Below are 24,856 nucleotides of genomic sequence, written 5' to 3'. Positions count from 1 at the left end.
TCGCACCTGCATATATACCCAAATTAACTTTGCTAAAAGAGTAAATGGAAATAGGAGAATTCATACCAAATGAACCTGAAGTGAATTTCCAAGAAAATGCCTCCTTCTCTGAATCTCATGCAGACACATTGGGAAAAGTCCCAGGGTTGAAGCCATAGACCAAGGCCACAGGTTGACTATCCCCGGGACACGCAGAGTCTTCTGTTCCATGTTGTACCTGTCTTCCTAGCAGCTGATCAGTCCAGGACACCAGCCTATTAGAGACAATCAAAGTTGCAGGATGGTGACCTTTGCCCTCTTCTCTTTGCTTTTGTTCTCACATGCCCCATTGTAGAATTTCCTTCGTTGCCAAAACAATAAGACCAACTACAATTTGGTGTGTGAGACACTTCAGTTTCTGGACTGTATCTGCGGGAGCACAACTGGAGGCCTTGGTCTCCTCGGACTGTATATCAATGAGAAGAACGTAGCCCTTATCAACCAGACCCTGGAGAGCCTGACTGAATACTGCCAAGGGCCTTGCCACGAGAACCAGGTAACTCTGTTCATGTTTTGGTATGCAAGCAAGACGTATTTATTACTTGGAAACATTAACAGAGACCCATTCAGAAGCCAGGTAACAACTACCCGTCAATCTCAGGGCACTCATAAGACAAGCAGCCTTTCTCCAGCAGTGGGGAAGTTCCCATGGTGCCTTCTCATAATCCAGAAGTTTACCCAGTGAATGAGTGGGTGACTATGTCTTGGCTTGGCTCAGTGTAATTTGATTTGGTCTAACTATCCAATCATAACTTGGATATTTAGGGGTAAGTAATAAAGTGGGAATTAAATTAGCCCCTGAGAAAAGTGACCTATTCTAAATTCTAGAAAAGATCAAAAAGTGATTCCTTAAAACCTAGCTAGAGAGAAAACACTTGCTTCCTGTGAAATAAATCAGAAGCAAGAAGAGAACATTTGTAGCTGAGATATAACATCATGGACTTCTGGGAAAGGAAAAGCCCAGCTAGTTTTGACTGACCTCCCAAGAAGTGTAATTCTGGAGTGGAGCCCAATGTTTTTCTTTTTTCTTAAGTAGAAGCATTGCTCATTCATGGCTGCTGGAAGATTCTGTGAGTTTGCACTGCAGGACAAGAACGACTGTGGTTTTTAACTTTAGATGGTAGTTCCATCCTGGCTTGAAATGGTTAGTTCTAACCCTAAGGCCAGGGAAAGTATTAGGCACAGAGTTAGTTGAGGAAGGCAGGACATTTGCTCCAAGGAAGCAGTTTAAATTAAGCAACTCACCGTCTGTGGAAACCCTAGTCTTAGTGGAAGGACATTTTATGAGATCCACTTCCTTCTGGTTCCCCGATGAAGGAGGCAGAATAGCTCTGGTTATGAGAAAGAACAAAGAAATGCAAGGGTTCTGGAACTATGGATGTAAGACCTCAAGTTCACTTTCCTGCTACACCAAGGCCAATTGAAAGGAACAGACCAGGGTAGTTTCATTGCAGTCAAGGATCCAACTTGGAGAAGGCTGATCCATTTTGATACCGTGCGAACTGAGGCAGAAGCTTGCTGTCCAAACTTAAGCCTTAAGCAGAAGTACCAAATTCACAAGATGAGTGACAGAGAGAGAACGGAACACAATTCTAAAGGGGAAAGGGGCTCTGATCCTGGTATCAGTCACACACCATATTTTCCTATAAGAACAAAGCCGATCGCACGGCACTATTTGGATCAGACTCAGCCAATTTATCAGTTAGGGTGTATGGGGACTTTCCTACTGTTTACTGTTAATTCTGAAACTAGAGATCTTCATCTGTCTTTTATTTTTACCACTTTCTCACGGAAAATTGCACTCTCCCCAAATGACATTATGGGAGTGGTAAGCATTGTGTTGAAATAGCAGTTTAGCCTGTTGCCCTTTGACGTCTGATTTATGGCCAGCATTTGTGTTAATGCCTCTGTGTGTGTGTGTGTGTGTGTGTCTGTTTACACAGAACTGCATCGCCACCCATGAATCCAATGGCATCGATATCATCACAGCCCTTATCCTCAATGACATCAACCCACTGGGAAAGAAACGGATGGACCTTGTTTTAGAACTGAAGGCAAGTAGAGACTGAGAGCTAGAGGCGGCAAACTTTGGGAAAAGTCCATTTATGCTTTGCCTGGCATGTGACACGGTATTGTGAAACTAAATACCAAAGACAGTTCTGTTTAACTGAACGAATGACCCACATTGCACATTCTGACCTAAAATGCAGAACTTTGCTCTTTCCAAAGAAGGGCCTTGAGAGGGTACCAGCTTTTCAATTAGGTCACCTGGAATGAAGAGTTGTCACCAGAACTGAGAAATTCAAAAAGTACCCAAGAATGAAAAGCCTGAAATCGGAAATCCAGTGGGGGTTGGGAGGGACAAGAGAAACACCCGTCCTCTGGTTTCTGAGTTTGCTGCTTTTGGGGAAGGGGCCAGTGAAGCATCTACAACTTGGCCCTTCCAGTGTCACCAGAAATCAATTTTTACTTAGTCAGGTGACACCTTTTTCTGTTCAGTCATTGACGTGGGAGGAGGATGACTGATGATATTGGCTTAAAATAAGAATGTACCCGTATGGTCCTCTAATACGTTCTTTGCGTTGTTATGAATGAGAACCTGGAGCTGCCACCCTGCCGCAGCCCTAGCATGTGATGCCTTGTAAAGATAGTTTTATGGAGTTAAATGGTGACTTCAAGGTGCTCATTCTGTGGGGTTTACTAATTGACAGACCATTCCTGAAGGCCTATCGGCCAGTCCCCCAGTCTCTAGCCCCTGTTTAGGGTTTCTAGAGGTTGTCAAAGACTCAAAAAATAATCTAGTTCTGAGAATTGACCTTGCAACATACCCTGATGTGTGATGCTGTTTGGAAATGCGTTAGCATCTCTGAGCACATTTCCTCTTCTGCTGTTCCCATGTCAGGGCATGCTGAGATTCCTGCTCTCTCACACCCGTAGGCAGGAGTAGGTCCCTTATCATAACTGAGAGACAGTCTTCAACTACAGAGGTCAGCTGAAATGCTCGTCTGCAGTTACTGCGTGGGCAACAGTGGAAAACAAGGCCTTAGGAAGATAGTAACAGAGTCCGCAAGAAACTGCATGATCAATTTTATTTTTCCTTTAGCATTTAGAACTGAGAGTCCAAATCGTGGTTGATTTGAGCATATGGTTTAAATGGAATTTTTTAGCGCTGTTTTTTCCTTCTGATAAATACTTTATACTTGAATATCATTCCTGCTCTCGTATGGCTATCACTTATCAGAAGGTACATGATGTGTGTCTGAAATAGACTGAGACATCATCCATGTGTTCCTAGTTGGCATTTCAGTGCCTTTTTCAATGAAAGTAGCAGTCTAAGGATTGGGATAGAAACGGTGAGAGCTCAGCCACTGGATTGAACTTCTGTGACCCAAGCTGAGGAGGAAAAATGTCTCTGTTTCCAATCCCCAGAAGGAAAACACCAACTTTGAGACCCATAGACAAAGAAATATGTAAATTGTAGACCTGGGGCCTCAAATGAAATTAAGCCAAGAAACGCCAGGTTGTGGACACATGGGTATTGTTAATGTAATGGGAAGGTATGTGTTGGTAGATGTGAAGTGTTCCTCTGGGCCACTTTTATTAACTAATACCATATGTACTCAACGATATTAGGAAATATGAAAGTTGATGGATTTTAAGACAGGGAGAAATTGTATTTATTGACTGTCATCTCTGGCTCACAATATTCAATAGCAAAATATTTAAGGGAAAAAAAGATTGTATCTGTACTAAGTATATATACATCTTTCACCTTATTCTCAGTTCACAAATAGTTTAGACTGAGTTTTGACATAGCACTTATACCTCATCGGGTCTTACAAATAATATGCAGATGAAGCAGACAAAAAAGATACATAAATTATATGGAAATGCTATATATATATATATATATATATATATATATATATATATATATATATGAGGCTGAGAATCTGGGGACCCTGGGGTACCCTGTGGATACCCTCTAGCACCCATGTATTCAGTTCTAGCAGTTTCTGCTAGAACTGTTGTGGGTTTTACTAGCTGACAGACCTTTCCTGAGAGCAGTGTCTGAAGTGTGCTTCTCCCCAATCTCTTACCCCTCTTCTGGGGTTCCAGAAGTTGTAAAAGATTCCAGAAATATAACGTATGTTCTAACAAATGCAGACCCTTAGACCCGAGTCAGACTCTACATACATGCTTCTAAGGTTCCGAGTAGCACACCCTCTGCCTGGTGACAATACTCTAGAATGTCCTTGGCCATAGAGTGAATCTGTCTGTCCAGCCAGGATGCACACTTATGTCAGCAGCTGGGCACACATGTCTAGGCGGCTACCCAAGCACCCCCTCCATATTTCTTTCCCTGGTTCTCTCCATTTAGAACAATGCTTCGAAGCTACTCCTGGCCATCATGGAAAGCAGGCACGATAGTGAAAATGCAGAGAGGATTCTGTACAACATGAGACCCAAGGAGCTGGTGAGTTGTGACTGATCCTTTGACAGTAGCACCAACAAACCTCAGAGCAAAACTCAAGACAGAATGAAGGTCCTGCTTCTTTGATCTTCTGAAACCATTCCCCAAAAAGTATCAAGGATGATTTAATCCAGACCTGTGCCTGGGTACAGAAGTAGAGCAGTGGACACGGGGTGTTCCACCTTGTCCTATCATCACAGACCACATACAGAAGCTTCCCTCCCCTTTGCTCGCCCACGGAGAACAGGGCAGTGGGTGAGTGTGGGTTCAGGTCCACAGCTCAGCGCGTTAACCGTGTCACCTTAGGTAGATAGCTGCACGGTCCTAGTCTATAAAAGGGAAGGTAATATTACATTGACGGGCTATTTTGAACTCTAGAGTACAAAAGTCATCAAACCTATAGCACAGTACCTGGCATGTAGTCCTTTAAGAACTGAAGGCCATTTTCTTTTCTTTGTTCATTATTAGGCAAGTGTCCTACCACAGAGCTACATTCCCAGCCCTTGATTTGTGGTGTTGTGTTGAACGGGGGGGGGGGAGGGGGGGGCAGCGAGGACAGGAGTAGGAGGTTAAGACACAATTCCATGGAGTTCAGGCTAGCCTCAAACTCACTGCATAGCTGAGGCTGTCCATGAACTCTGGCTTTTCTTCCACCTCCCAAGTATCGGGGCTATGGGTGTGCACCCCCGTTCCCTGACACCTTTGGTTGTTTGAAATGATGATTTGCTGTACCCCAGCTGGCCTTAATCTCATGGTCATTTTACTTCATATGCTGGGGTTACGGGTGAGTGCCACCATACATAGGCCCCTGCTATTTTTTCTAGGACTTACAAGTTCGCATCTGTTCTTGGTGCCAGCAGTCTAAATAACAGGAGAGTGTATTTTGAATGTTGATGTTTGGTTTTGTTTTCTTAAAACATGACCCGGTTTATTTTCAAAGAGCAACATTCGTGATGGGCTGACTTCCATGTTGGGAGGTGGTGGTGGGAACTCTGAGAAGAGCAGTATTCAAGGATGGGTGATACGAGTTGAGTCTGTTTGGACTTTCCCCCATGCAAATAAACTGTAACTGACAGATTTAAATGAGGACATTAAAACATTTCTGCCTCCCAGTGACCTGAATGTGCACTAGAGACCAGACCAAAGTCCCTTTATGTATTCCTTTAAATAAAAGTTCACAGAAGCCTGGCTCTTTGATCCCAGAGGTCAGGGAATGAGTTCTCAGCAGAGACAGGAGTCTCTGCAAGTTTACATAACAGCTTATGTAACTGGGGTAACCGGGTAGCTAAGGGTCGTCATTACTTAGTGCAGTCAGAATAGCCTTTGGATAGAATCCTTTTCAGCTCTTACAAATCAAGAGCATGCCCTGGCTCTTCATGACTGTCTTGGGTAGAGGAAATGCCACAACCCCTTGCTATGGTTGCCTTCATCTCCTGGGTTTCCCCCTTGTGTTTAGAGCACATTATTCATAGAAAGGATCAAGTCTTCTTTGGAGTAAACAGAGTTCTAAGAAGAAAATAGGAAAAAAGCTTAGATATCTAGAACACATCTGTGTGTACACATGTATGCATGCATGTGCTTGCGTGCACCCATCCATGTACTTTGCATGTGTAACATGCTGGGTTTGGTTTTAGAGCTGCTGGGAAAACCAACTCAGAGAACGAGGGTCTCACCTCCAAACAGCAGCTAACCCACTGTCAGTACAGAAAGTGTAGCTCTCTTTAGGGTTCATCTTGGATAATAAAGAAGTCCCAAATAATGGCTAGTGGCAATGAAGAAGGTGCCCCCAGGCTGCAATATCTTCTGAATCATCAAAGGAAATGATTAATTCTTAGTATAACTGAGGATATTTATTCCTAGTGTTTGAATTATTAAATTCCGAATGGTATGTTTATTTAGGGAAACTTGGCAGGTCCACCTCTGTGCACTGTGCTGAGTGCCAGGAGATAGATTCAGATATAAGCAGCACCAGCCTCTGCACCCCGGGAACTTAAGTGAGTGAGAACAGTCAACAGGTAGTAAAATGCCCTAAGAAGTATACTACTAGGTTATGAGGAGTCCTAGAGTCAGGCAGGCAGCTGTGACGGGTAGTGGCCAAGTTCAAATTCTAGCTCATTAACCATGACCTTAGCAATGTTCTTTTATCTCTTTATTTATGCATCTATAAAGGAATGGAAGTTTCTGAGCCCTCATAAAACGTTTGTGAGCCTTATACCTTAACGACAATTAGCACACTGAGTACAGTACTTGACGCAGTGCAGGTTTTCAGCAGGTGCTGCTGGTTCATGCATTTGCCTTCCCATGGGAGAGGGTCTGGGAGACTTGGACCCAGAAAGGAATTGTACTACTTTTCCAAAAGCCAATGAATTTCTTACTAGTTCTTTTGTTTGTTTGTTTTGTTTTTTTTTCCTCCCTGAGGAAACAATGGGGGGAATGAGGAAAATTTGGGGTGTGTGTGTGTGTGTGTGTGACGTTTTGCCATTTTTCAGGTTTTGGTGGTGCTAGTGGTGGTGGTGGCGTCTCCGTGTGCACCCATGGGGTGGGGTGGGTGGGGTTACATGTGTAGAAATCAAGGGCCAGTTCCCTTTTCCCTCTGTGGATTCCAGGATTCAGACTCGGGTCTTCAGGCTTCAAGGGCAAGACCCTTGTTAGCCAGTGAACCATCATCTCAACCCTCTTCCCTCCCACCCCATCAACATGTTTTTATAACCACCATCAGCTTCTAAACCAGCCACTGATCATCGGTTGGTTCAAGTGGAGAGAATGAGCTTGTCTTGTCGATGAAGGTCGACTGGTGTTCACCGTCGGCATCATTTTAACTAAGGAGTCTGGGGCTGTATCCAAGCCTGGGGGGATGAGATATAGTCCTTTGTGAGCAGGGACAGCTGGCTAGGTGTTGTAGATGCCAGTCCCGCACGGGTCACCTCTGAGTCAGCAGGTGTGTTCTCTTGTCCCTTCTCAAAGGTGGAGGTGATCAAGAAAGCCTACATGCAAGGTGAAGTGGAATTTGAGGATGGGGAGAATGGTGAGGATGGAGCTGCCTCCCCGAGGAACGTGGGCCACAACATCTACATACTCGCTCACCAGGTACAGCCCTCCCTCTCAGGCCCGTCTAGACAGCACCAGCATTCTCAGCTGCCCTGACACTGAGTCTTCCTGGAAAGCTTTCTCCCAGCACTGGTTGTCCCTATGGGAGCATGGCTTGCAGGTGTGTTTGGCCGTCTGCCTCAAGGGGCTAAATTCCAGGACTCTGCCACTTTCTCAGTGTGGCAAGTCAGGAACTTGGAAATCCCCATGCACTGTACACGCATCTACCCTTGAGCAGTGACACTGGGTGCTTTGTCTGGAGCCGCTGAAAGGGCGTCTTAGGCATTTTATAAATACTAATGAATCTCTCTTAACAACCTAAAGAAATAAACTTGAGCCTCCTTGCCTATCACATTTGGGGATCTGTGGGAACCTGTCCTCACAATTTCCTTTTGTTTGCCTTTCTGGGTGATATTTTCTGCCCTGACACCAAACTGCCACATTTCATAATCCCTTCCCAAGTGGCTTGGTTTTTGAAGTTGCTTCTTCTTTGGGTATGCTGGTGTGCCTTCAGCTTTTGGGTGGGGATGGGCAAGCTGTAGCCCAGCTGGAAACTGACATGCCCTTTCCTTAGCCCCTTTTAAACTTGGGTACAGTACCTGGGTGTAGCACAATAAAGACAAGAGGCCTAAAGCTGCCAGGTCCCTGCCCCTGCGTATCTACTGAAGGATTTCAAACACTCCCCTGTCCCACATCACCTCCATTCTCAGCATCTAGCATCCAAAAGGGTTTCTGAATAGTCCTAGAATGGAGGCTTAATGGGGTGCATGGAAAACCTCATGTCCCTCCTGCCTGGCCTAAGAAATCAGAGAAAAGTGGGGGCGGGGGAATCCTGGATGAGCATCAACCATTTTTTCTTGTATGCCAGACTCTGTGCAGAGCAGAGCTGAGAAGAAGGGAGCAAGCCTCTGGGTACTGTGGCCCTTGGCTTACTGCTGGTCATTTTGCATTTTTAACTCAGCCTTAGAAAGACTGTGGGTGTAGCTTAGTTGGTAGAGTGCTTGCCCAGCAAACACAAAGGCCTAGTTGTGGGGGTGTACACCTGTAAAACCAGAACAAGGGAGGGAAGGGCAGGAGAATCAAAAGTTTAAGATCATCCTCAGCTACATAGCAAGTTCAAGGCCAGATTGAGATACATGACACCCTGACTTAAAGAAAGAAACCTAGAGTTTAAAAATAGCTCTTAACACTCGTTTTCTCTTTGCTTGTGTTCTAGTTGGCTCGGCATAACAAAGAACTCCAAACCATGCTGAAACCTGGAGGCCAAGTGGATGGTGATGAAGCTTTAGAGTTCTACGCAAAGCACACGGCACAAATCGAGGTAAAGCAAACAACAAACAAAAAATTAGTTAAGTCATGAGCAGGGAGAGCTCAGGCAGCAAGGCCTGGACCTTCAGTGGATGGTACCCTCTATCAGGGTTGACATCTTCTTACTGCTCTCAACAATAAAGATGTTGGGGTGCTTCCTGTTTCCTAGGTTCCTCTATTAGGTAGCAGATGTAGATTTAATTATAAATTCTGGCCAGCAACCTAAAACAAGTAGGGAGGACTGAGGAGATAGCTCAGTTGATGAAGCATTTGTCATGCAAACACAAGGACCCACTTCACCCCTTAGAACCCACATGAGTAATCCAGATGAAGCACCTGTACATATGAACATGTATATACCCAAAGTCTAGTGGAGGGACCTGCTGTAGAGCACAGTGACCCAGGAGGTCTGTTCTGATTAATGGCATCCAGATACAGAGTGAAAGAGCATGGGACTGAAACGGGCGGTGCCCAGAGGGAGGAGCGTTTTTGAACTCTATAGGGAAGACTGCAGGTAAGGTGCGTATGGCTGGAATTGGGTGAGTCAAGGGGGAAATGGTGCAAGATAAAGGAGAGGAGGCAACACAGAACATCTGAAGCTTACAGACTTCGGGAAGAAGTCTGCACTTCATCCTCAGATCATAGGAACTGCTAGCATTCCACTCCCCGAGCCCCGCCATCCTCTGAATTTTACACGGCACAAAACACTCTCTCTGTCCTTACGAAGTGTGTAGATCACGTCTGTGGCAAATGGAGGAGCTCTTCAGTAAGGCTCGGTGAGGATGCACCCTTCTCTAGCTGCCAGTGTCACAGATGGAGTTTTCCTATCACCTGCATTGTCTCTTAGCATCTGAGAAACATGTCTGGCCCCAGGATCTAGCTACTCGGCATGTTACACCTTGTTTTGCTGATGAATATAATATCAGTGTCAGAAGAGAGATTTGTTGGACAGAATAACACATTCAGCATGATGGCTCTTCAGGAGTCTGTTCTTACCTCTCCAGGTCGACCTGATGAAATGCATCATTTGATCAACTTGTCAGCCATGCCAAATGTATTGTGAACACTTAGTCCTGATTTATTGATTGTGGCCCGAATCTTGGCCACCTCTGTCCCATGCATCCTTTAGAAAACAAGCTTGGCAGTATGGGATGTTAAATATAAATAGAATATGCACAACTTTGGCCCAGTTGGGCGGAGACTGGAGCCTGATAAATACTCCTACTGCTAGAGGTAGTGAAGGAATGCTGTTCTGTCTCCTGACTCCTGCTGCTAAATCTGTTTCAACAGTGAAAATTTAAAAACTGTCACTAGCCTCCAAATCCTGCCCTTGGCTGGCCAGGACCCTCCTTTGGATTCCCTGCAGGGTTATAGATGCAGATCTAGGGTACTGTGTCATAGCTGCTTGGGGCTTTGCTAGCAGACTTCGGAGTCTTCACACTTAAGCCATCCAATGGAATTCTCGCCACAGGTCTTCCGCTCCCCTCCCTTTGCCCCCTAGAGCCTGTTACTCTTCTCTTTTGTGCATAGGTGAAGGAAGGAATCGTCCTAGATGTTGTCTGTGTGAAGCGGGTGGCCTCTTCATAGCAAATATTCAGAACCGGTCCTTGAGCCTGTATCCCCAGCAGGTTCTAGGTGCTAACCACACACTACACTTCCAGTTAAAACAGGTTGATTTTGAACCAAAACCATTCTGCCATCAGAATGATTCCAACCCCCGCCCCAGCTCCAGCTCCATCCAGGAGGCGCTGGTGTGGAGACCGTGTTCCTCTGCTCTTACAGAGTCAGAGCTGTGAGAACCTGCCTGACCACCACACGTTTCCCACCACAGCTGGGCCTGAGTCACCTCTCTTGCCCCATCAGGGAACAAAGGTATTGAGAGAGGGAGCAAGCTCTTCCTGTCCAGGGCGTCAGCCCTGGGCTTCACCTGACCTCCCCAGCCTCTGGGGAAGGGTAAGAAAGGCCAAGGGGTCATGTCTCTGATGTACTGCAGCCCTTGGCCCTTTAGAGTTCTCTATACTTGAAACTGTGACTAAGTAGACTGTCCTAGAATTGGAAGCAGCCCTGGGGACGAAGCCCAATGAGGAAGAGAACCGGGGCTGCAGGCATCCACCCCGGGAGCCTGATGAAGCCTGGTGGCACACACCTTTAATCCCAGCACTCAGGAGGCAGAGACAGGTAAATTCCTATAAAACACTGGTACCCTCCCAAAGGCATATTGGTTCACATATCATATCACATATTCTTTCTGGAAATTATGAGATGTTGCAAGTTGTTGCAAATGTGATATAAAAGCAAAGGTCTGTTCTAAAAGTCCCGGATGTAGGGATAACCCAGGTTTTGCTGAGAAAAGATAGTGGATTGAGACTTACTGAAACTGTGACCCAAATTTGCCCTATCTAATATGACAGCCTTCAAGTCGTACCTGTTATATTTCAATTAGTTGCAAGTAATGATTGCGTTTCCCATTTGCAGAAACTGCCGTACCCAGTGCTCAGTGGTCCCTGTGACTCCATTTGCAGTAACTGCATGTGCCCAGTGCTCAGTCGTACCTGTGACTAAGGACTGTCCTCTTGAACACACAGAGAATGACCCCATCACTGTAGAAAGTTTCATTGTACAGTACCAGCCTCGGCTGACTGTCCCAAACAAAACACAGTATAAATCATTCCAGATGAACACTGATTGTATTTAAAGGAAAAGGAATAATGGGTTTCCCATCTGCTCATTTTCCTCAGCTAATTTTGACTCTCTACAGTATTGATGTCAGTTGCTGCTGAGAGTTTTAGACAGGCTAAACTGGTTAGCTTGTGAAATTGTGCTGGTTGTCTTTAAGCTTATCAGTTGTTCATCCAGACAAACACTTCAGCAGTGTCTAGTAAAAGTTGTACATTGTTCATCTACAGTCTCAAAGCAGAATCTTTTTAAAGTTCCTTGGAAGTATGTGGAATATAGCTCTTATAGTTTTGTGATTCTAATGATTTTTTAAAAAGTGAATATTCCATGTTGTCACAAAATTAAAAACAGTATTTTTTTTTTTTTTTTTTTTGGTTTTTCGAGACAGGGTTTCTCTGTGGCTTTGGAGCCTGTCCTGGAACTAGCTCTTGTAGACCAGGCTGGTCTCGAACTCACAGAGATCCACCTGCCTCTGCCTCCCAAGTGCTGGGATTAAAGGCGTGCGCCACCACCGCCCGGCTAAAAACAGTATTTTAAAGTGAAGAAGTATTAAGATATTATAAAGGGAGTTGATAATGTTTAACTGAATGGTGTATGAGGTTAGATAAATTCTTACAGACTTAACAAAACTTTTATGTCTGGTATGTGCATGCACAAAGGCACACATGCACATACAGACACATCCCAGCCCAGGCCTTTCAAAACAGACAGATTCACATTATCCTACTTGAGTCTTGAACCCTCAATTCACTGCCAATAGCAAAGCAAGAGTCTTTATACAAAGATCTGAGGATAACTGCTTAGCTTCCATTTACTGTCACCCTAGATCGTCAGACTGGACCGAACGATGGAACAGATTGTCTTCCCTGTGCCCAGCATCTGTGAATTCCTGACGAAGGAATCAAAACTGCGAATATATTACACCACAGAGAGGGATGAGCAGGGCAGCAAGATCAATGACTTCTTCCTGCGCTCTGAGGACCTCTTTAATGAAATGAACTGGCAGAAGAAACTTCGAGGTGAGTTGTAGTGCCTGGACATGCTCTGGAAACATACAGCTCTGGGCTTCACACTTGGCCTGGTAGAAGCCATTCAGGAGCAGCTGTGATGCTGCCCCCCTTTGAAGATAGAGAATGTTAGTATTTCAGTAGTTGGGCCCAATCTAAGGGCTCAAAATGGGATGTGTTCATGCGGCATTTGATTTGATTGACCCAGGGGGGCATTGTGGATGATGTGGAGTGCCTGTCTGGGTGTCTCCCTGTGGAAACTAACTAGACACAGAAAAGACCAGGTCATTTTTTTCCCAGGATGGTTCCTTTGCACTGAGAATGCAGACCGGCACACCTGTTCCTGGGACTCACCTATCTTCCCTTTGATGGAGGAGCTCAGGTTCAAAACTCCCAGTAATTTTATAGGCAGTGCAATTGTTTGCCACGGAAGATGCAGCATTGCTCACCAACCGGTCCCGTGGTAAAGCCCAGCCAAGTCAAATGGCGCATTTATAGCTCTGCCCCAGATGGCTTCGTGGCTCCCAGTTTTCATTAGGTTTTAATGTGATCCTTCGGCACCAGCATCGTGTTTGGCATCAGCTGTTGTGACCAGCTTTGAAAGGATCGTGCTTTATTTGTGCCTGTGAGTTGGGAGCCAGGTTTTTTTTTTTTTTTTTTTTTTTTTTTTTTTTGGTTTTTCGAGACAGGGTTTCTCTGTGGTTTTGGAGCCTGTCCTGGAACTAGCTCTTGTAGACCAGGCTGGTCTCGAACTCACAGAGATCCGCCTGCCTCTGCCTCCCAAGTGCTGGGATTAAAGGCGTGCGCCACCACCGCCCGGCCCAGGTTTTTTTTTTTTTTTTTTTTTTTTTTTTTTGTCTTTTGTTTTTTAACTTGAAACTCTGAAGTCAAGCTCCAGTTGAGATGGTGAAGGCTCTCTGCAGGGTGTGGTTAGGGTAAGGGAGAGCGGCATCAGAGATCAGTTTCCGGGACCTCTTGTGCTATCTCTGGTCCCTGCCAGTCTGAGCAGAGCCAGGCCTGCTCTCCTCGCCAGGCTTGCCCTCCACCCCGCAGTCACACTTGGCAAAGAGTTGTGCAATCCACAGTAGTAGCGGGTCCTCTGCCTCAAGGGATGCGGGAGCAAATGGCCTAACCGTTCTCAGATCCTCAGCCATCCAGTGGGCTGTAAAGAATCATTTACCCCAGAAAGGCCATCTCATTGTTCCAAGACTTTTCTTCGAAACGCAACTAGCCTTCTCTCATTTCTGTTTTTTGAAAAGTAGTGTTTGTTTTAGGGAAGTTTAAGAACCACTGTACTTGTCATCTGAAAGTTTTAATTGGCTTCAAAGCCATCTACTAAGAGAAAAATGGAAAATAATGAATGAATTAAACATCCCGAGTATTTAGGAAGGGAAGAGATGCCCTCATTAGAAACAGCATTAAAGTGGAACACACTTCTTTTCACTAAACAGCTCTCATCTACCAAGTGTGCAGAGGAGATTTTGCTGTCATGTTAGTGAAGCTGATTTACTTTGGGCTGAAGTTACAAAGGTTGTGATTACTGTGATAGGAAATCAGTAGCCAGTTCGCCCTCAATGTCTGTTTAGCTGCTGATATTAGTGTTTTCTAATGTTAAGAAATCACTATGGGGCTGCAGAGATGGGTCAGCAGTTAAGAGCACTGGCTGCTCTTGCAGAGGAACTGAGTTCTTTTCCTGGCACCTGCCTGACCACTCTGAACCATTTGTAACTCCAGTTCCAGGGGATCTGACAGCCTCTTTTGGCCTCTGTGAGTACCAGGCATGCATATGGTGCACAAACACACATGCAAGATAAATACTCATACCCATAAAATAAAGATAAGTAAATCTGTTTCTTAGAAGAATTTGGTTTTATCTTTTGCAACAATCAAACACCCAATTTGATTTGCTCTCCAGAAACCCTTTCCTGCTTTATTCTTGAAACACACATACAAGTTCATGCACACTTCCTTCTGTATGGATGCAATTCTTCTTGGGCCATCCCTTTCTGATATCTGAAGATCATGTCTGCTGAAGAGAAGACTCTGGGCTGTAGAAACTAGAAGGCAGAGCAAGAGGAAGCTTAGATAAAGTTGCTTATGCTGACCATTTCTGGCTGCAAATTTTGCCTCGTGCTTATCACATTAGAGGTGGGAAATGCTTCAGTCATCCAGAAAAACCCAGTTTCTTTAAAAACAACCAGGAACCAATGTGACTAAGTCCTAACCCTGGATGCAGTTATTTAAATAGCTTTGTCTTGGGTGCTGGCAATCTACCTCCTTGCTGTTGTGTGACAAGTCTATCAGTCCAGCTAAATTACAGTCCTTAGTAAAAGAAAACACGCTGCAAGGTACAGTGGGGGGGTTAGCAATGCGTATACTTCTTCCTGTGGGAACTAATGATCTGTACAGAGACAGAAAGCACAGGCATATTTTTAAGTGGCTACAATACAAAGCTGATTATGACCAGGGCTATAATCAAGCAATGAGAGGTTACAGAAGTATGGGAAATGAAGACTTGAAAGACGAAAAGGGATGGTGGTGGCATCTGGCAGAGTTGGCAGACACAGCCTAAACGTTTGGGAGGGGGAGGTATGTTTCATTGCCCAAACTGCCCCAAACTCCAATGCTTACAACAACCTATGTGTACTATCTTACCGTTCTGGAAGTCAGAAGTCTGGGGAGGTTCTCATGGAGTTAAAAAAACTCAAGGTATGGGTGGGATGTGTTCATGCTACCACCTCCAACATTTTAAGATTCTTAGAAGCTGCCTGTATTTCTGGGTTATGAGCCTTTTTCTGTCTTCGAAGCCAGCAATGTTGAGGAGAGCCTTTTTCAGGCTATATCACTTCTACCTCCTCCTCTCACTTAACAGACTTTAGAAGTCTCTTTTGTCATGTAACATAACACATTCGCAAGTTGAAGATTCAGGTTCGGGGACATTTGATTGGGCATCATTTTGCTTATCATAGAAGGTATGTCCGTTGTTTTAATCGTTCCCAAAACATCCTGGCTTAAAACATTCGTTTTCTTACAGTTTCTAATTTGAGAATGCTTAGCTGGATAGTTAATGACTCAGGGTCTTTCATTAGGTGGCCACTGAGGTGCCATCCTGGGATGTTGTCACCTGAGCGTGTACGCAGCCCCGATGAACACAGGTTCTCAGTGCTCTCCAGCAGCTCTGGAATCAGGGGACTCTTTGCACGTGGGCCTTTCCGTGAGTCTCCCGTGTCCTCATGGCACATCAGCTGCTTTTTGCGGAGTGAATGATGGGAGAGCAAGTGTGAGGAGAAAGCCGCAGAGCTTGTGTGGCTTGCTCTTAGAAACCCCATGCCAGCACCTGCAGGTTCTCCAGTGTACTGGAAGCAGAGCGCTGGTACAGCCATACGCGGGACAGTGCAATCCGCGGTCCCTCTTAGAGTGTTCTGTTAAGGAAAGAATTGTATCAAAACTGGTGGCATGTGTCTCTATCACAAGAGAGGGAGGGAGCACACGGGAGCTTAAGGGCACAATGTGTTCGTGGGAATCACCGCTAGGTTGGGATACAGGAGCAAAGCATGTAAGGAAGGGATGCAGGAGAAAGATTTGGAGAAAGCTAGGACATAGCTCCATGTACTACAGGAAGTGGAAAGATACTGTAGTCTTTAACTCTTTCCTTGTAACTGGATAAATAACTATTTGAACTACAGAACTGATTATTTATTTTTCAGATTCAAAATGAGAGTATAAAGAATGTTAGCTCTGGGAAATTAGATTTAGTCATAAACTGTATGCCCTAGTTAAAGAACATTTATTGCAGTTGCACTGAAGGGGACATGTTCCTGTGCACGGAATTCTGACTTCCAGGGACCATCACAGATCTCTGCTAGCTTCTTAGATTTTTCCTGGACTTCTTATGAGCTCCTGATGCATACATGAGGATGCTCTTAGTTTCCCCAAAGCCGTCACTCAGCTTCAGCGGTAACCAGCTTTCTGCCATTAATCTCTCCGGTTCTTTCCCTGTTTTTGTTATGGATTTCAAAAGTGGACGTCAGTCCCCACAGACGTGCCGGTGACTATTGCAGCCAGACCAGATGAATTTGCATCTCTAGTTTGCTTCAGCAGGCTAGGGATGTGGCTTAGATATTCAGTTCTTGCCTAGCACGCATGAAGCCCTGGGTTTGATCTCCAGCACCATATAAAACTAGGCATAGTGGTGTGCAATTCTCATCCCAACACTCAGTGAAGAAGAGGCAGGAGGATAAGAAATTTGAAGTCATCCTAAGCTGCCAAGCTGATTTGAGGCCAGATTAGACTACATGAGACCCTGTATCAAAAAGTATGTTCTTTTTTGTTTCCACAATTAATTTACAAAATATTACATTGCTACTTGGAAGTTAACTGGATTCAGTCAGCTCTATTGAATGGTGACATTGGCCATCTGTCTTTACCCCTTTCACTGGCTCCAGATGATCACTAATTGGGGAAATGAGATGGGCAATGCTTCCTCCAATTTCTGGGCATTGGTTTCTCTTATTTTTTTTTTTAAATGAAGAATTTCAAACTAGATGATTGCTCATAGCTCTGTAACTCAACAGTTTTGAAACATTGCCTGTGACCAAGTTCCAACATGATATCAACAATTACTAAATTACACAGAGACCTCTTTAATTGTTCCATAACTTTCTTTGGATGGAAGTTTCCAAAGGCTTGGCAGCTGTTGCAGGCATCATTATAGGGTCATTGAATTTGTCACTGGCTGCTGTCCTAAAGTTAAATGAAGATTTCATTGGTAGGGAGGTGGTTTATGATAGAGATGCTGGTTCACATAGCCTGTGCCCTGCTCTGGAGGGGACTGATATCCAATGAGACTATCTTTGGACGCTGTTCCCTACATGGTCCCTTCAGTTAATTCTATGACTTCTGTGGCATGGAATCATCAGTCAGAACAATGGCTTAAGAAGGTGGCAATGTGCAAAGTGTCCCCTGCTTCTTTGTGATAGTTTTGTGACGATCAAATTTCCAAAGGCTCCAGGAGCCTTTGAAAATGTAAACTCCACTGCTGACCATGGCCAGCTACCTACTGTCCCCAGTTCCTTGGTTTTGAGATGAACTGTATCATTTGAGGGAAATGACAGGCGACTCAATGGGAGAAAGGGGTAACTGGTCTGCACTGGAGAATTAATGGAGAGTTTTAAGCCAAGAAAATGGTACCAGGCCCAGTCAGAGACTCAGCTGGGCCAGCTCCGAATGTTCTGTCTCCCTGACATTTCTAAAAGGCTGATTGAATTCTTGAGTCTCTCTGAGCTTCTCATCTGGTACTGGAGGTCTGGGCAAGAACCAGAACCATAGTGTGTGAACTCTGGGTAACCCTCAGATTCCATAACTGGTGGAGCTGACTGGGGCATGCAGGACTTGGAGCTGGCCCAGCCTTTGCCCTTCTCTTCTTCCTTGTCCCCCAATGCATCTTCTGTTAGCAATTTCTCCAATGACCCAATGTCACATCACTGTGTGCCAGCTTGGAAACAAATTCTCGTTCTTACTGTTGTGGTCAGAACTGGGAACCAAAGTGGACTTGTGGGGGTCTAGGAGGAGGAAGGGCCATGCTGAGCTCTAGCGCTCTGATGTGTCATCATCATCATCAGCCTCACAGACTTCATCTGTTTCCACAGCCCAGCCTGTGTTGTACTGGTGTGCCCGAAACATGTCTTTCTGGAGCAGCATTTCCTTCAACCTGGCCGTCCTAATGAACCTGCTGGTGGCATTTTTCTACCCCTTTAAAGGAGTGCGAGGAGGTAACCGTATCTTTATATCTTTTGAGACCCAGTCTCGCTATACAGTACAAACTAACCTGGAAGCCAGGATCCTCCTCTCTTGCTCCAGCCTTCTGCTGGCAGGCTGTCTTCCTCAGAATTTCTATTGCTGTGATAAAAACGCCATGACCAAAAGCAACGTGGAGAAGGAAAGGTTTGTTTAAGCTTTTGCTTCCACATCACAATTCACCATCAAAGGAAATCGGGGCAGGAACCTGGATGCAGGAATCGAATAAAGCAGAGGTCACGGCACAGGTTGCTTGTTGTACTATCCTCTTGGCTTGCTCAGCTCATTTTTTTTTTTTTTTTGATTTTGCTAATGGAACTTGGGGAGAAACACAGACTTGTACTTCATTTTGAGATACTCTTTTCTAAATAAATTAAATACTAAAATAATCCCATTGGCATCCAGCTTAAAAAATAAAATATAATTAAAATATTATTTATAAAAAGAAGAAAGAAGATACCCTAAAGTCTGAGAATCCTAATTTTGAGGACCCAGTCAGAGTTGGGGACACTTTGCCAATTGAGGTTCCCTCTTCCCAAATCATGCTGGCTTGTATCAAATTGACATAAAACTAGCCAGCATATAGGCACATTCTATCATTCCTGGCTCAGTATCTTTAATTTCAAGGAAACAGCTGATGACAACAGGAAGGCTAGAACGTGGATCTTAAATTATATCATAGAAACCATTGGTGCCATTTAGAATCCCAGTTTCCAAATTACCCACTTCCAGATAAGATGAAATAGTAGCTTTTACCCAAGATTTGATTTTAAATCAAACTTAAAATAGTTTAAAAGAAAAAGGAGGAGGAGGAGAAGCTATGGAGCCTGTCAGAAATTGTTTTAAACTCCATGTCTTACATATGGGGAAAGCATGTGTCTGAGAAGTTGAGAGAGACAGTGTGCCAAGCTAGTTAGTGGTGGAGCTGATCTTACAGCACAGACATTTTGTAACCAATCCACTGTATGTTTTCCCACAGCACACTTCTGGGATGATTTTAGACTAAAGACTTTAAGAAACCTCTGGAATCTTTTTTCCCCGTTTTGAAGGTCAGGGGTAAGGCACGTCTTGAGACGCTAGCCAGTACTCCTTGAATGTTTAGACTGGAGAGCGGCTGCAGCCATTCATGGATTTCCCCCGCCCACCATCTCCTTCCAGTCATCTGCATGAGCCTTCTACTGTTCTGATGAGAAAAGGCAAACAGTTTAAGACAACATTTTTCTACTGGGGGATCCTCAACTTGATAACTGGTATTTGAGAGGCACTGGGGTTCTGGTGGCAGACATGAAATGTTCCTCCTCTCTTAGATATCCACGTCCTCTTTCTTCTCACCACAGTAAGGATGCAATCCAAAGCCTCATGCATGCTAGGCAAGTGCCCCAGCATGGAACCATGTGCCCAGTCCCGTGCATCTCTGTCTCCAGGGAGGCCCAGTTTCTAGCTAAATTTTTCATCAGAGCTTTTTAGCATACCACTTTGCCTTTAGGTAAAACAACCTGCCAGCAGCATCCTGTATGAAACTTAATGGGATAAAGAAGCTCCCAATCAGACCCAGAAAAACACTGAGAATATTTAAACTGAATATTACAGTTGTAGATCTAAGCAGCATATGTGTAATAAAAGTATATTTAAGGACCAACTTTAAAGGGATAACATGTTGTATAAGGCTACATACCCTTTCCAGGACTTAACTTTTCTGTTTGGACTTACATTGAAGGTATCATTTAAATAGTCACTTATTCCCTAAGGCACAATCTAAACACAGGCCAGAGGAGGCATTTTTTTTTCTTTAAATGCCAAATCAGGAAACATGAGTGTTTGTGTTTGAAAAGATTTGATTGGAACACAGGGCTACAGTTTTCATCTGGGAAAGTATCTCCATTAAACAAGATCCATTCATCCGTGGGGGTGAGAGCAATAAAGCACAAACCTCCTGTGGTGATTACCCAGGTCTCCTTCCAACTCAGAGAAATGGCTGTGTTCATCCCAGCAGATTGCTCGGCCATTTCTTTGCATGTACTTTTATGTGCCCTCCATCCCTCTAAAGATATTTCAAACAGACTTTTATAGTTCACCCAACTATTTTCATCACTGGTTATTTGTACCAGCATCCAGGGCAGTGTCTGGGAACAGTAAGTTGACACCCCCCACACACACCCTTCAGTATTATCCTTCATACTGTGAAATTCTAGACATGGGTTTGCTGGCTACTCGTACAAGCCTCTTTGGTTACTCGTTGATATTGCCTGTATTCCTGGATCCTGACACATAGTCAGAATGCTGAGGCTTTTGGTGTAACTTCAGAAATGCCTAGACGGTTCCAACAAAATAGTTTTAGAAGCCTAAACCCTTACCAGTCAAACTTGAGGCACCTTGAATGAGGTGATAGTTGAGATCTTCCCAACTCTATGGTGGCATACTCTGTGTATGGCACTCACCTTAATTAGCCTGAAGGATACAAGGTTTCCTTGTCTGATTATGGATCATTGGTCAACTTCATGCCAGCAGATTAAATGGAAAGCATGTCAGAGCTCTTAGGAATGAAAGGAGGCTGATTCAACCTACAAATCCCCTTTAACAATACAGAGACTAAAGTTACCTTGGAAGCAGGATTTGTAACATGTGCTATGGGAATTTTCTGTGCTCAACAACTGTTTTCAGGAAAATAGTGGCATTCATACTGCTCAGAAAATAGATGTGGTTCGCTAATCTGAAAGTGCTAATGTAAGATCAGTATATGTTTGGCTATATAAATGCAGCTCAGTAGTACGATCTTCGCCAAGCATGACCAAGGCCAGGATTTGATCTCCAGCACTTTCAAAATAAATTTTCTGTGTATGTTTGCATCACAATTTCTTGCATCCTAAAAACAGGATTGCTAAAATGTACCTCTTAGATGTACATAACAACCTTTTTTTGTGTGCAGTGCTGTAGTTCCTTGGCTTATAAGACTGTAGCAAGCAAAGGTAGCTGTGGCCTTAAAAGCTCCTTTGCAAAGGCATCTCCCCAACCTGCTGAGCCACTCACTGGAAGTACAGCACTTGTGCAGAGTCAGGTATTGCTCAGTCTGTGAACATGCCACAGTACCTCAAGTAAAGACACTGTGGTTCCTTAAATTTTCCTATGATTGAAATGCTTTAACTTACTCATGACTGGAAGGAACAGCATGACAAACTGCCATGTACATCAGCCCAGCTTGGACAATTAGCATTTTGCTAAACTTGTTTCCTCTAGCCCCCTACTGTATTTTTGAAACATGTTAGAGAAGTTTAGACATTTTGTTGTTTTGACCATAAATATTTCAGCGTTCATCTAACTTATAAACATATTTTAAAATATATATAACCACCATGACATTATCATATGTAACAAAACTAACAGTCAATCCTGTAATACTCCAGATTCACTTTTCTCCAGCTCCAGCTATCTCCAAGATTTCTTTCTAGACCCAATCCCTTGGAGTCTAGCCCTAGTTTTCAGTACCATGTTAATAGGAAGGAAAGAGAAAGTTCTTACATTGACCTCTTTAGGACTGGGATGCAAGTGTTGTACTGGCCACATTTATGGTTAAGAGATTAAGAATCTTTTGAAAACCAAGCTTGGTTGAATGGGTTTTTAATCCTAGCACATGGAAGGTAAAGTCAGGCAGATCTCTGTGAGTTCAAACCCAAAAAGTTCTAAGCCAGCCAGAGCAACATAGTGTTACCTTGTTTTTAGCACCACCACCCCAAAGAGAAAGAAAACAATCTTTTAAAAATGGTTATTAAACATTTGTGAGAATGAAAGATAAGCTAGAGAATGGGAGAAAACATTTCTAAAGAATATATCTGAATATATCAGTACTTGTATGCAGAATATGAGCACATAAAACACTATAATAAAAAGAATACCCCAGTAAAAGAATGGGCAAGGTATTTGCTCAGATGAATAACAAAAGAAGATCTAAGAATGACCAGTAGATACATGAGAAGATAGCCAACATCATGATTTTTCAGGAAAGCACAAATGAGAACAACAGTAATATATTGCTAGAATGACTAAATTACAAAAGACTGTCAGTGTCAAAGGTCAATGAAAGGCAAAAAGGTGCAGTCTCTGTGGAAAGCAATATGGCAGTATCTCACAAAGTTGTGCATTATATACAAGAGCCAAGAATCTACTTCTCTGTGTTTATCCAAAAGAAAGGACAGCATCAATCAATCCCACTCCAAGGTTTGCACTTGAATGTTCCAGTAGCATCATTCCGAGTCTCCACACTGGGATGACCACACATATCCCTTCATTTATTGAGTAAATAAATAAATTGTGGTACATCCATAGTAATTCAGCAATAAAAACAATGAAGTAGGAGTAACCAGCCTGATTCTGAAACACTTATTAGTCCCACACAAAAGACTAACTACTAATAGACTTCTTTCTCCATTTTCATGAGAAATGCAAAATTATAGTAACAAATACACTTATGGTAACCTGGGGGTAGGATAAGCAACACATAAACTTCAGAGAACTCCTGGGAATCTTCAGGGTGCTCATGTTTGCCAGGACGAGCGCAATCTGTGTCTTGATTGTGGTGACAACATTCGTGATGGTCATATGATTACAAACTGCTAAAATTCTTGATCTATGCTTACGGTGAATTTTTTTTCTTTACTTCTTTTTTGTTGTTGTTGTTTTGTTATGTTTTTCAAGACAGGGTTTTCTCTGTGTAACAATCCTAGCCCTCCTGAAACTAGCTCTTGTAGACCAGGCTGGTCTCGAACTCACAGAGATCCATCTGCCTCTGCCTCCTGAGTACTGGGATTAAAAGGCACGCCACCACCGCCCGGCGAGTTCTTTTTTTAATAGTAGCTAAAGACTCTTAACAATAGAGGCATGTAACTTCTAGCCATGTTTGCTATGTTACTTAGGAGAAAATACATAAGAACGGAATTACCTTTAAAGTAGAGATACTGTACCAACCCCATAGGTTGACAGAGGGGGATGAATAAATGATAATGAATGAGAGCAGGAGAAAGACGATGATGCCTGACAGTTGTTAAATGTGCACAGAAAGGTACATATGCCCCCAGAATCCGCATTTTGAGTTTTCACAAACCTTATGTGCCTTTGTGCCCCTTTCTTTCCTTTCCTTTCCTTTCCTTTCCTTTCCTTTCCTTTCCTTTCCTTTCCTTTCCTTTCCTTTCCTTTCCTTTCCTTTCCTTTTCTGTATATGTGGTATGTGTCTTGATCATTCTCCACTTTGTGTATTAAACCAAGGTCTCTCACTTGAGCCTCACTAGTCTAGCTAGAAAACGCATTGTGAGGATTCCCTGTCCCTGTCTCCCACTCACTGGGTTTACAAGAGAGCCACCAAATCCATCCAACATTAACATGGATGCTGGAGATCTGAACTGCCACCTTGTGCCCATTTTTAACCAGTTTTTCCTTCTCAAGGATACTGAAAGTGAAAAAAGGCAAGTGGCTGACTCTGGGAGGACAATTGTTAAGAAAATGCCTCTGGGTGGGTGTGATGTAGCTGGGGAAAGAGCAGCCACCTGCATAGTTACCTCCTCTTGGACTGTGCTATACTCCTGGCCATTCTAAAGAAGAAAAGCTCCTTTATATAAGTGTCCTGAATCATGTAGCACTGCTTGTTTATATCCGAGGGAGACTCAAAATGTGACAGCATTTGCAATAGGGGTGTTTTATTTTTTTTAATGAGTGTTTTACAGAATTGTATTTTTAGCCACGTTGGCTCATGTTATGTAACCAAGACATCTCGTGGGACACTCTAAATAGAACCTGAAATAGCAAAAGATGACAAAAACTGGTAGAAGCTCGTTGACTTCAGGGGTAATTTAACTGGAGATGATGCTCAAGAGCCAGAAGTTGCCTTCCTGCCTTCCTCCTTCCCTTGAGGACATCAAGTTCAGCCATGGAACCTGTGGTTTTCCTCTGCATTTTTTTTTTTTTTTTTTTTTTTGGTTTTTTGAGACAGGGTTTCTCTGTGGTTTTGGAGCCTGTCCTGGAACTAGCTCTTGTAGACCAGGCTGGTCTCGAACTCACAGAGATCCGCCTGCCTCTGCCTCCCGAGTGCTGGGATTAAAGGCGTGCGCCACTGCCGCCCAGCTCCTCTGCATATTTTTAATATAAAGCAAGCTTAGGCTTCCAGTCCCTCCATCCTCAGAAATGAATTGTGACCTGCGGATCAGTTTTATTTGTTGAAGAAGTATCTGGTATTTCCTCTGTTCCAGGTACTTTTCTCAAGAAATTTAGAGTCTAGTCAGTGGCTTAGCAGTTAAGCATAGCAGCTGTTCTTTCAGAGGACCCGGGTTCAATTCCTAGAACCAAAATGGCAGTTTACAACTGCCTATAATCCATCTCCAAGCAATTTGACATCCTCAAATAGGCATACATGCAAGCAAAACACCAGTACACGTAAAAACAAATAAATCTTTTAAAAGGAAGGAAGGACAGAAAGAAAAGAAGA

The 24,856-nt window shown here is 43.8% G+C and overlaps 1 protein-coding gene across 10 annotated transcripts in view; it reads left to right on the top strand.

Annotated features, from left to right (window-relative positions):
• Positions 1-24,856, top strand: part of Itpr1 (inositol 1,4,5-trisphosphate receptor type 1) — a 342,111-nt gene that overhangs the window by 271,952 nt on the left and 45,303 nt on the right. For all 10 annotated transcript variants that reach the window (XM_057761465.1, XM_057761436.1, XM_057761425.1 and 7 more), the window contains 7 exons: positions 335-535; positions 1,983-2,093; positions 4,421-4,516; positions 7,478-7,600; positions 8,817-8,921; positions 12,411-12,603; positions 18,240-18,362. In XM_057761465.1, the coding sequence (XP_057617448.1) occupies positions 335-535; positions 1,983-2,093; positions 4,421-4,516; positions 7,478-7,600; positions 8,817-8,921; positions 12,411-12,603; positions 18,240-18,362 (952 nt within the window). The remainder of the gene's footprint in view (positions 1-334; positions 536-1,982; positions 2,094-4,420; positions 4,517-7,477; positions 7,601-8,816; positions 8,922-12,410; positions 12,604-18,239; positions 18,363-24,856) is intronic.

The sequence above is a fragment of the Chionomys nivalis genome, chromosome 1, assembly GCF_950005125.1.
Source record: "Chionomys nivalis chromosome 1, mChiNiv1.1, whole genome shotgun sequence".
Classification (NCBI taxonomy): domain Eukaryota; kingdom Metazoa; phylum Chordata; class Mammalia; order Rodentia; family Cricetidae; genus Chionomys; species Chionomys nivalis.
This window is presented reverse-complemented; position numbering and strand designations above follow the sequence as displayed.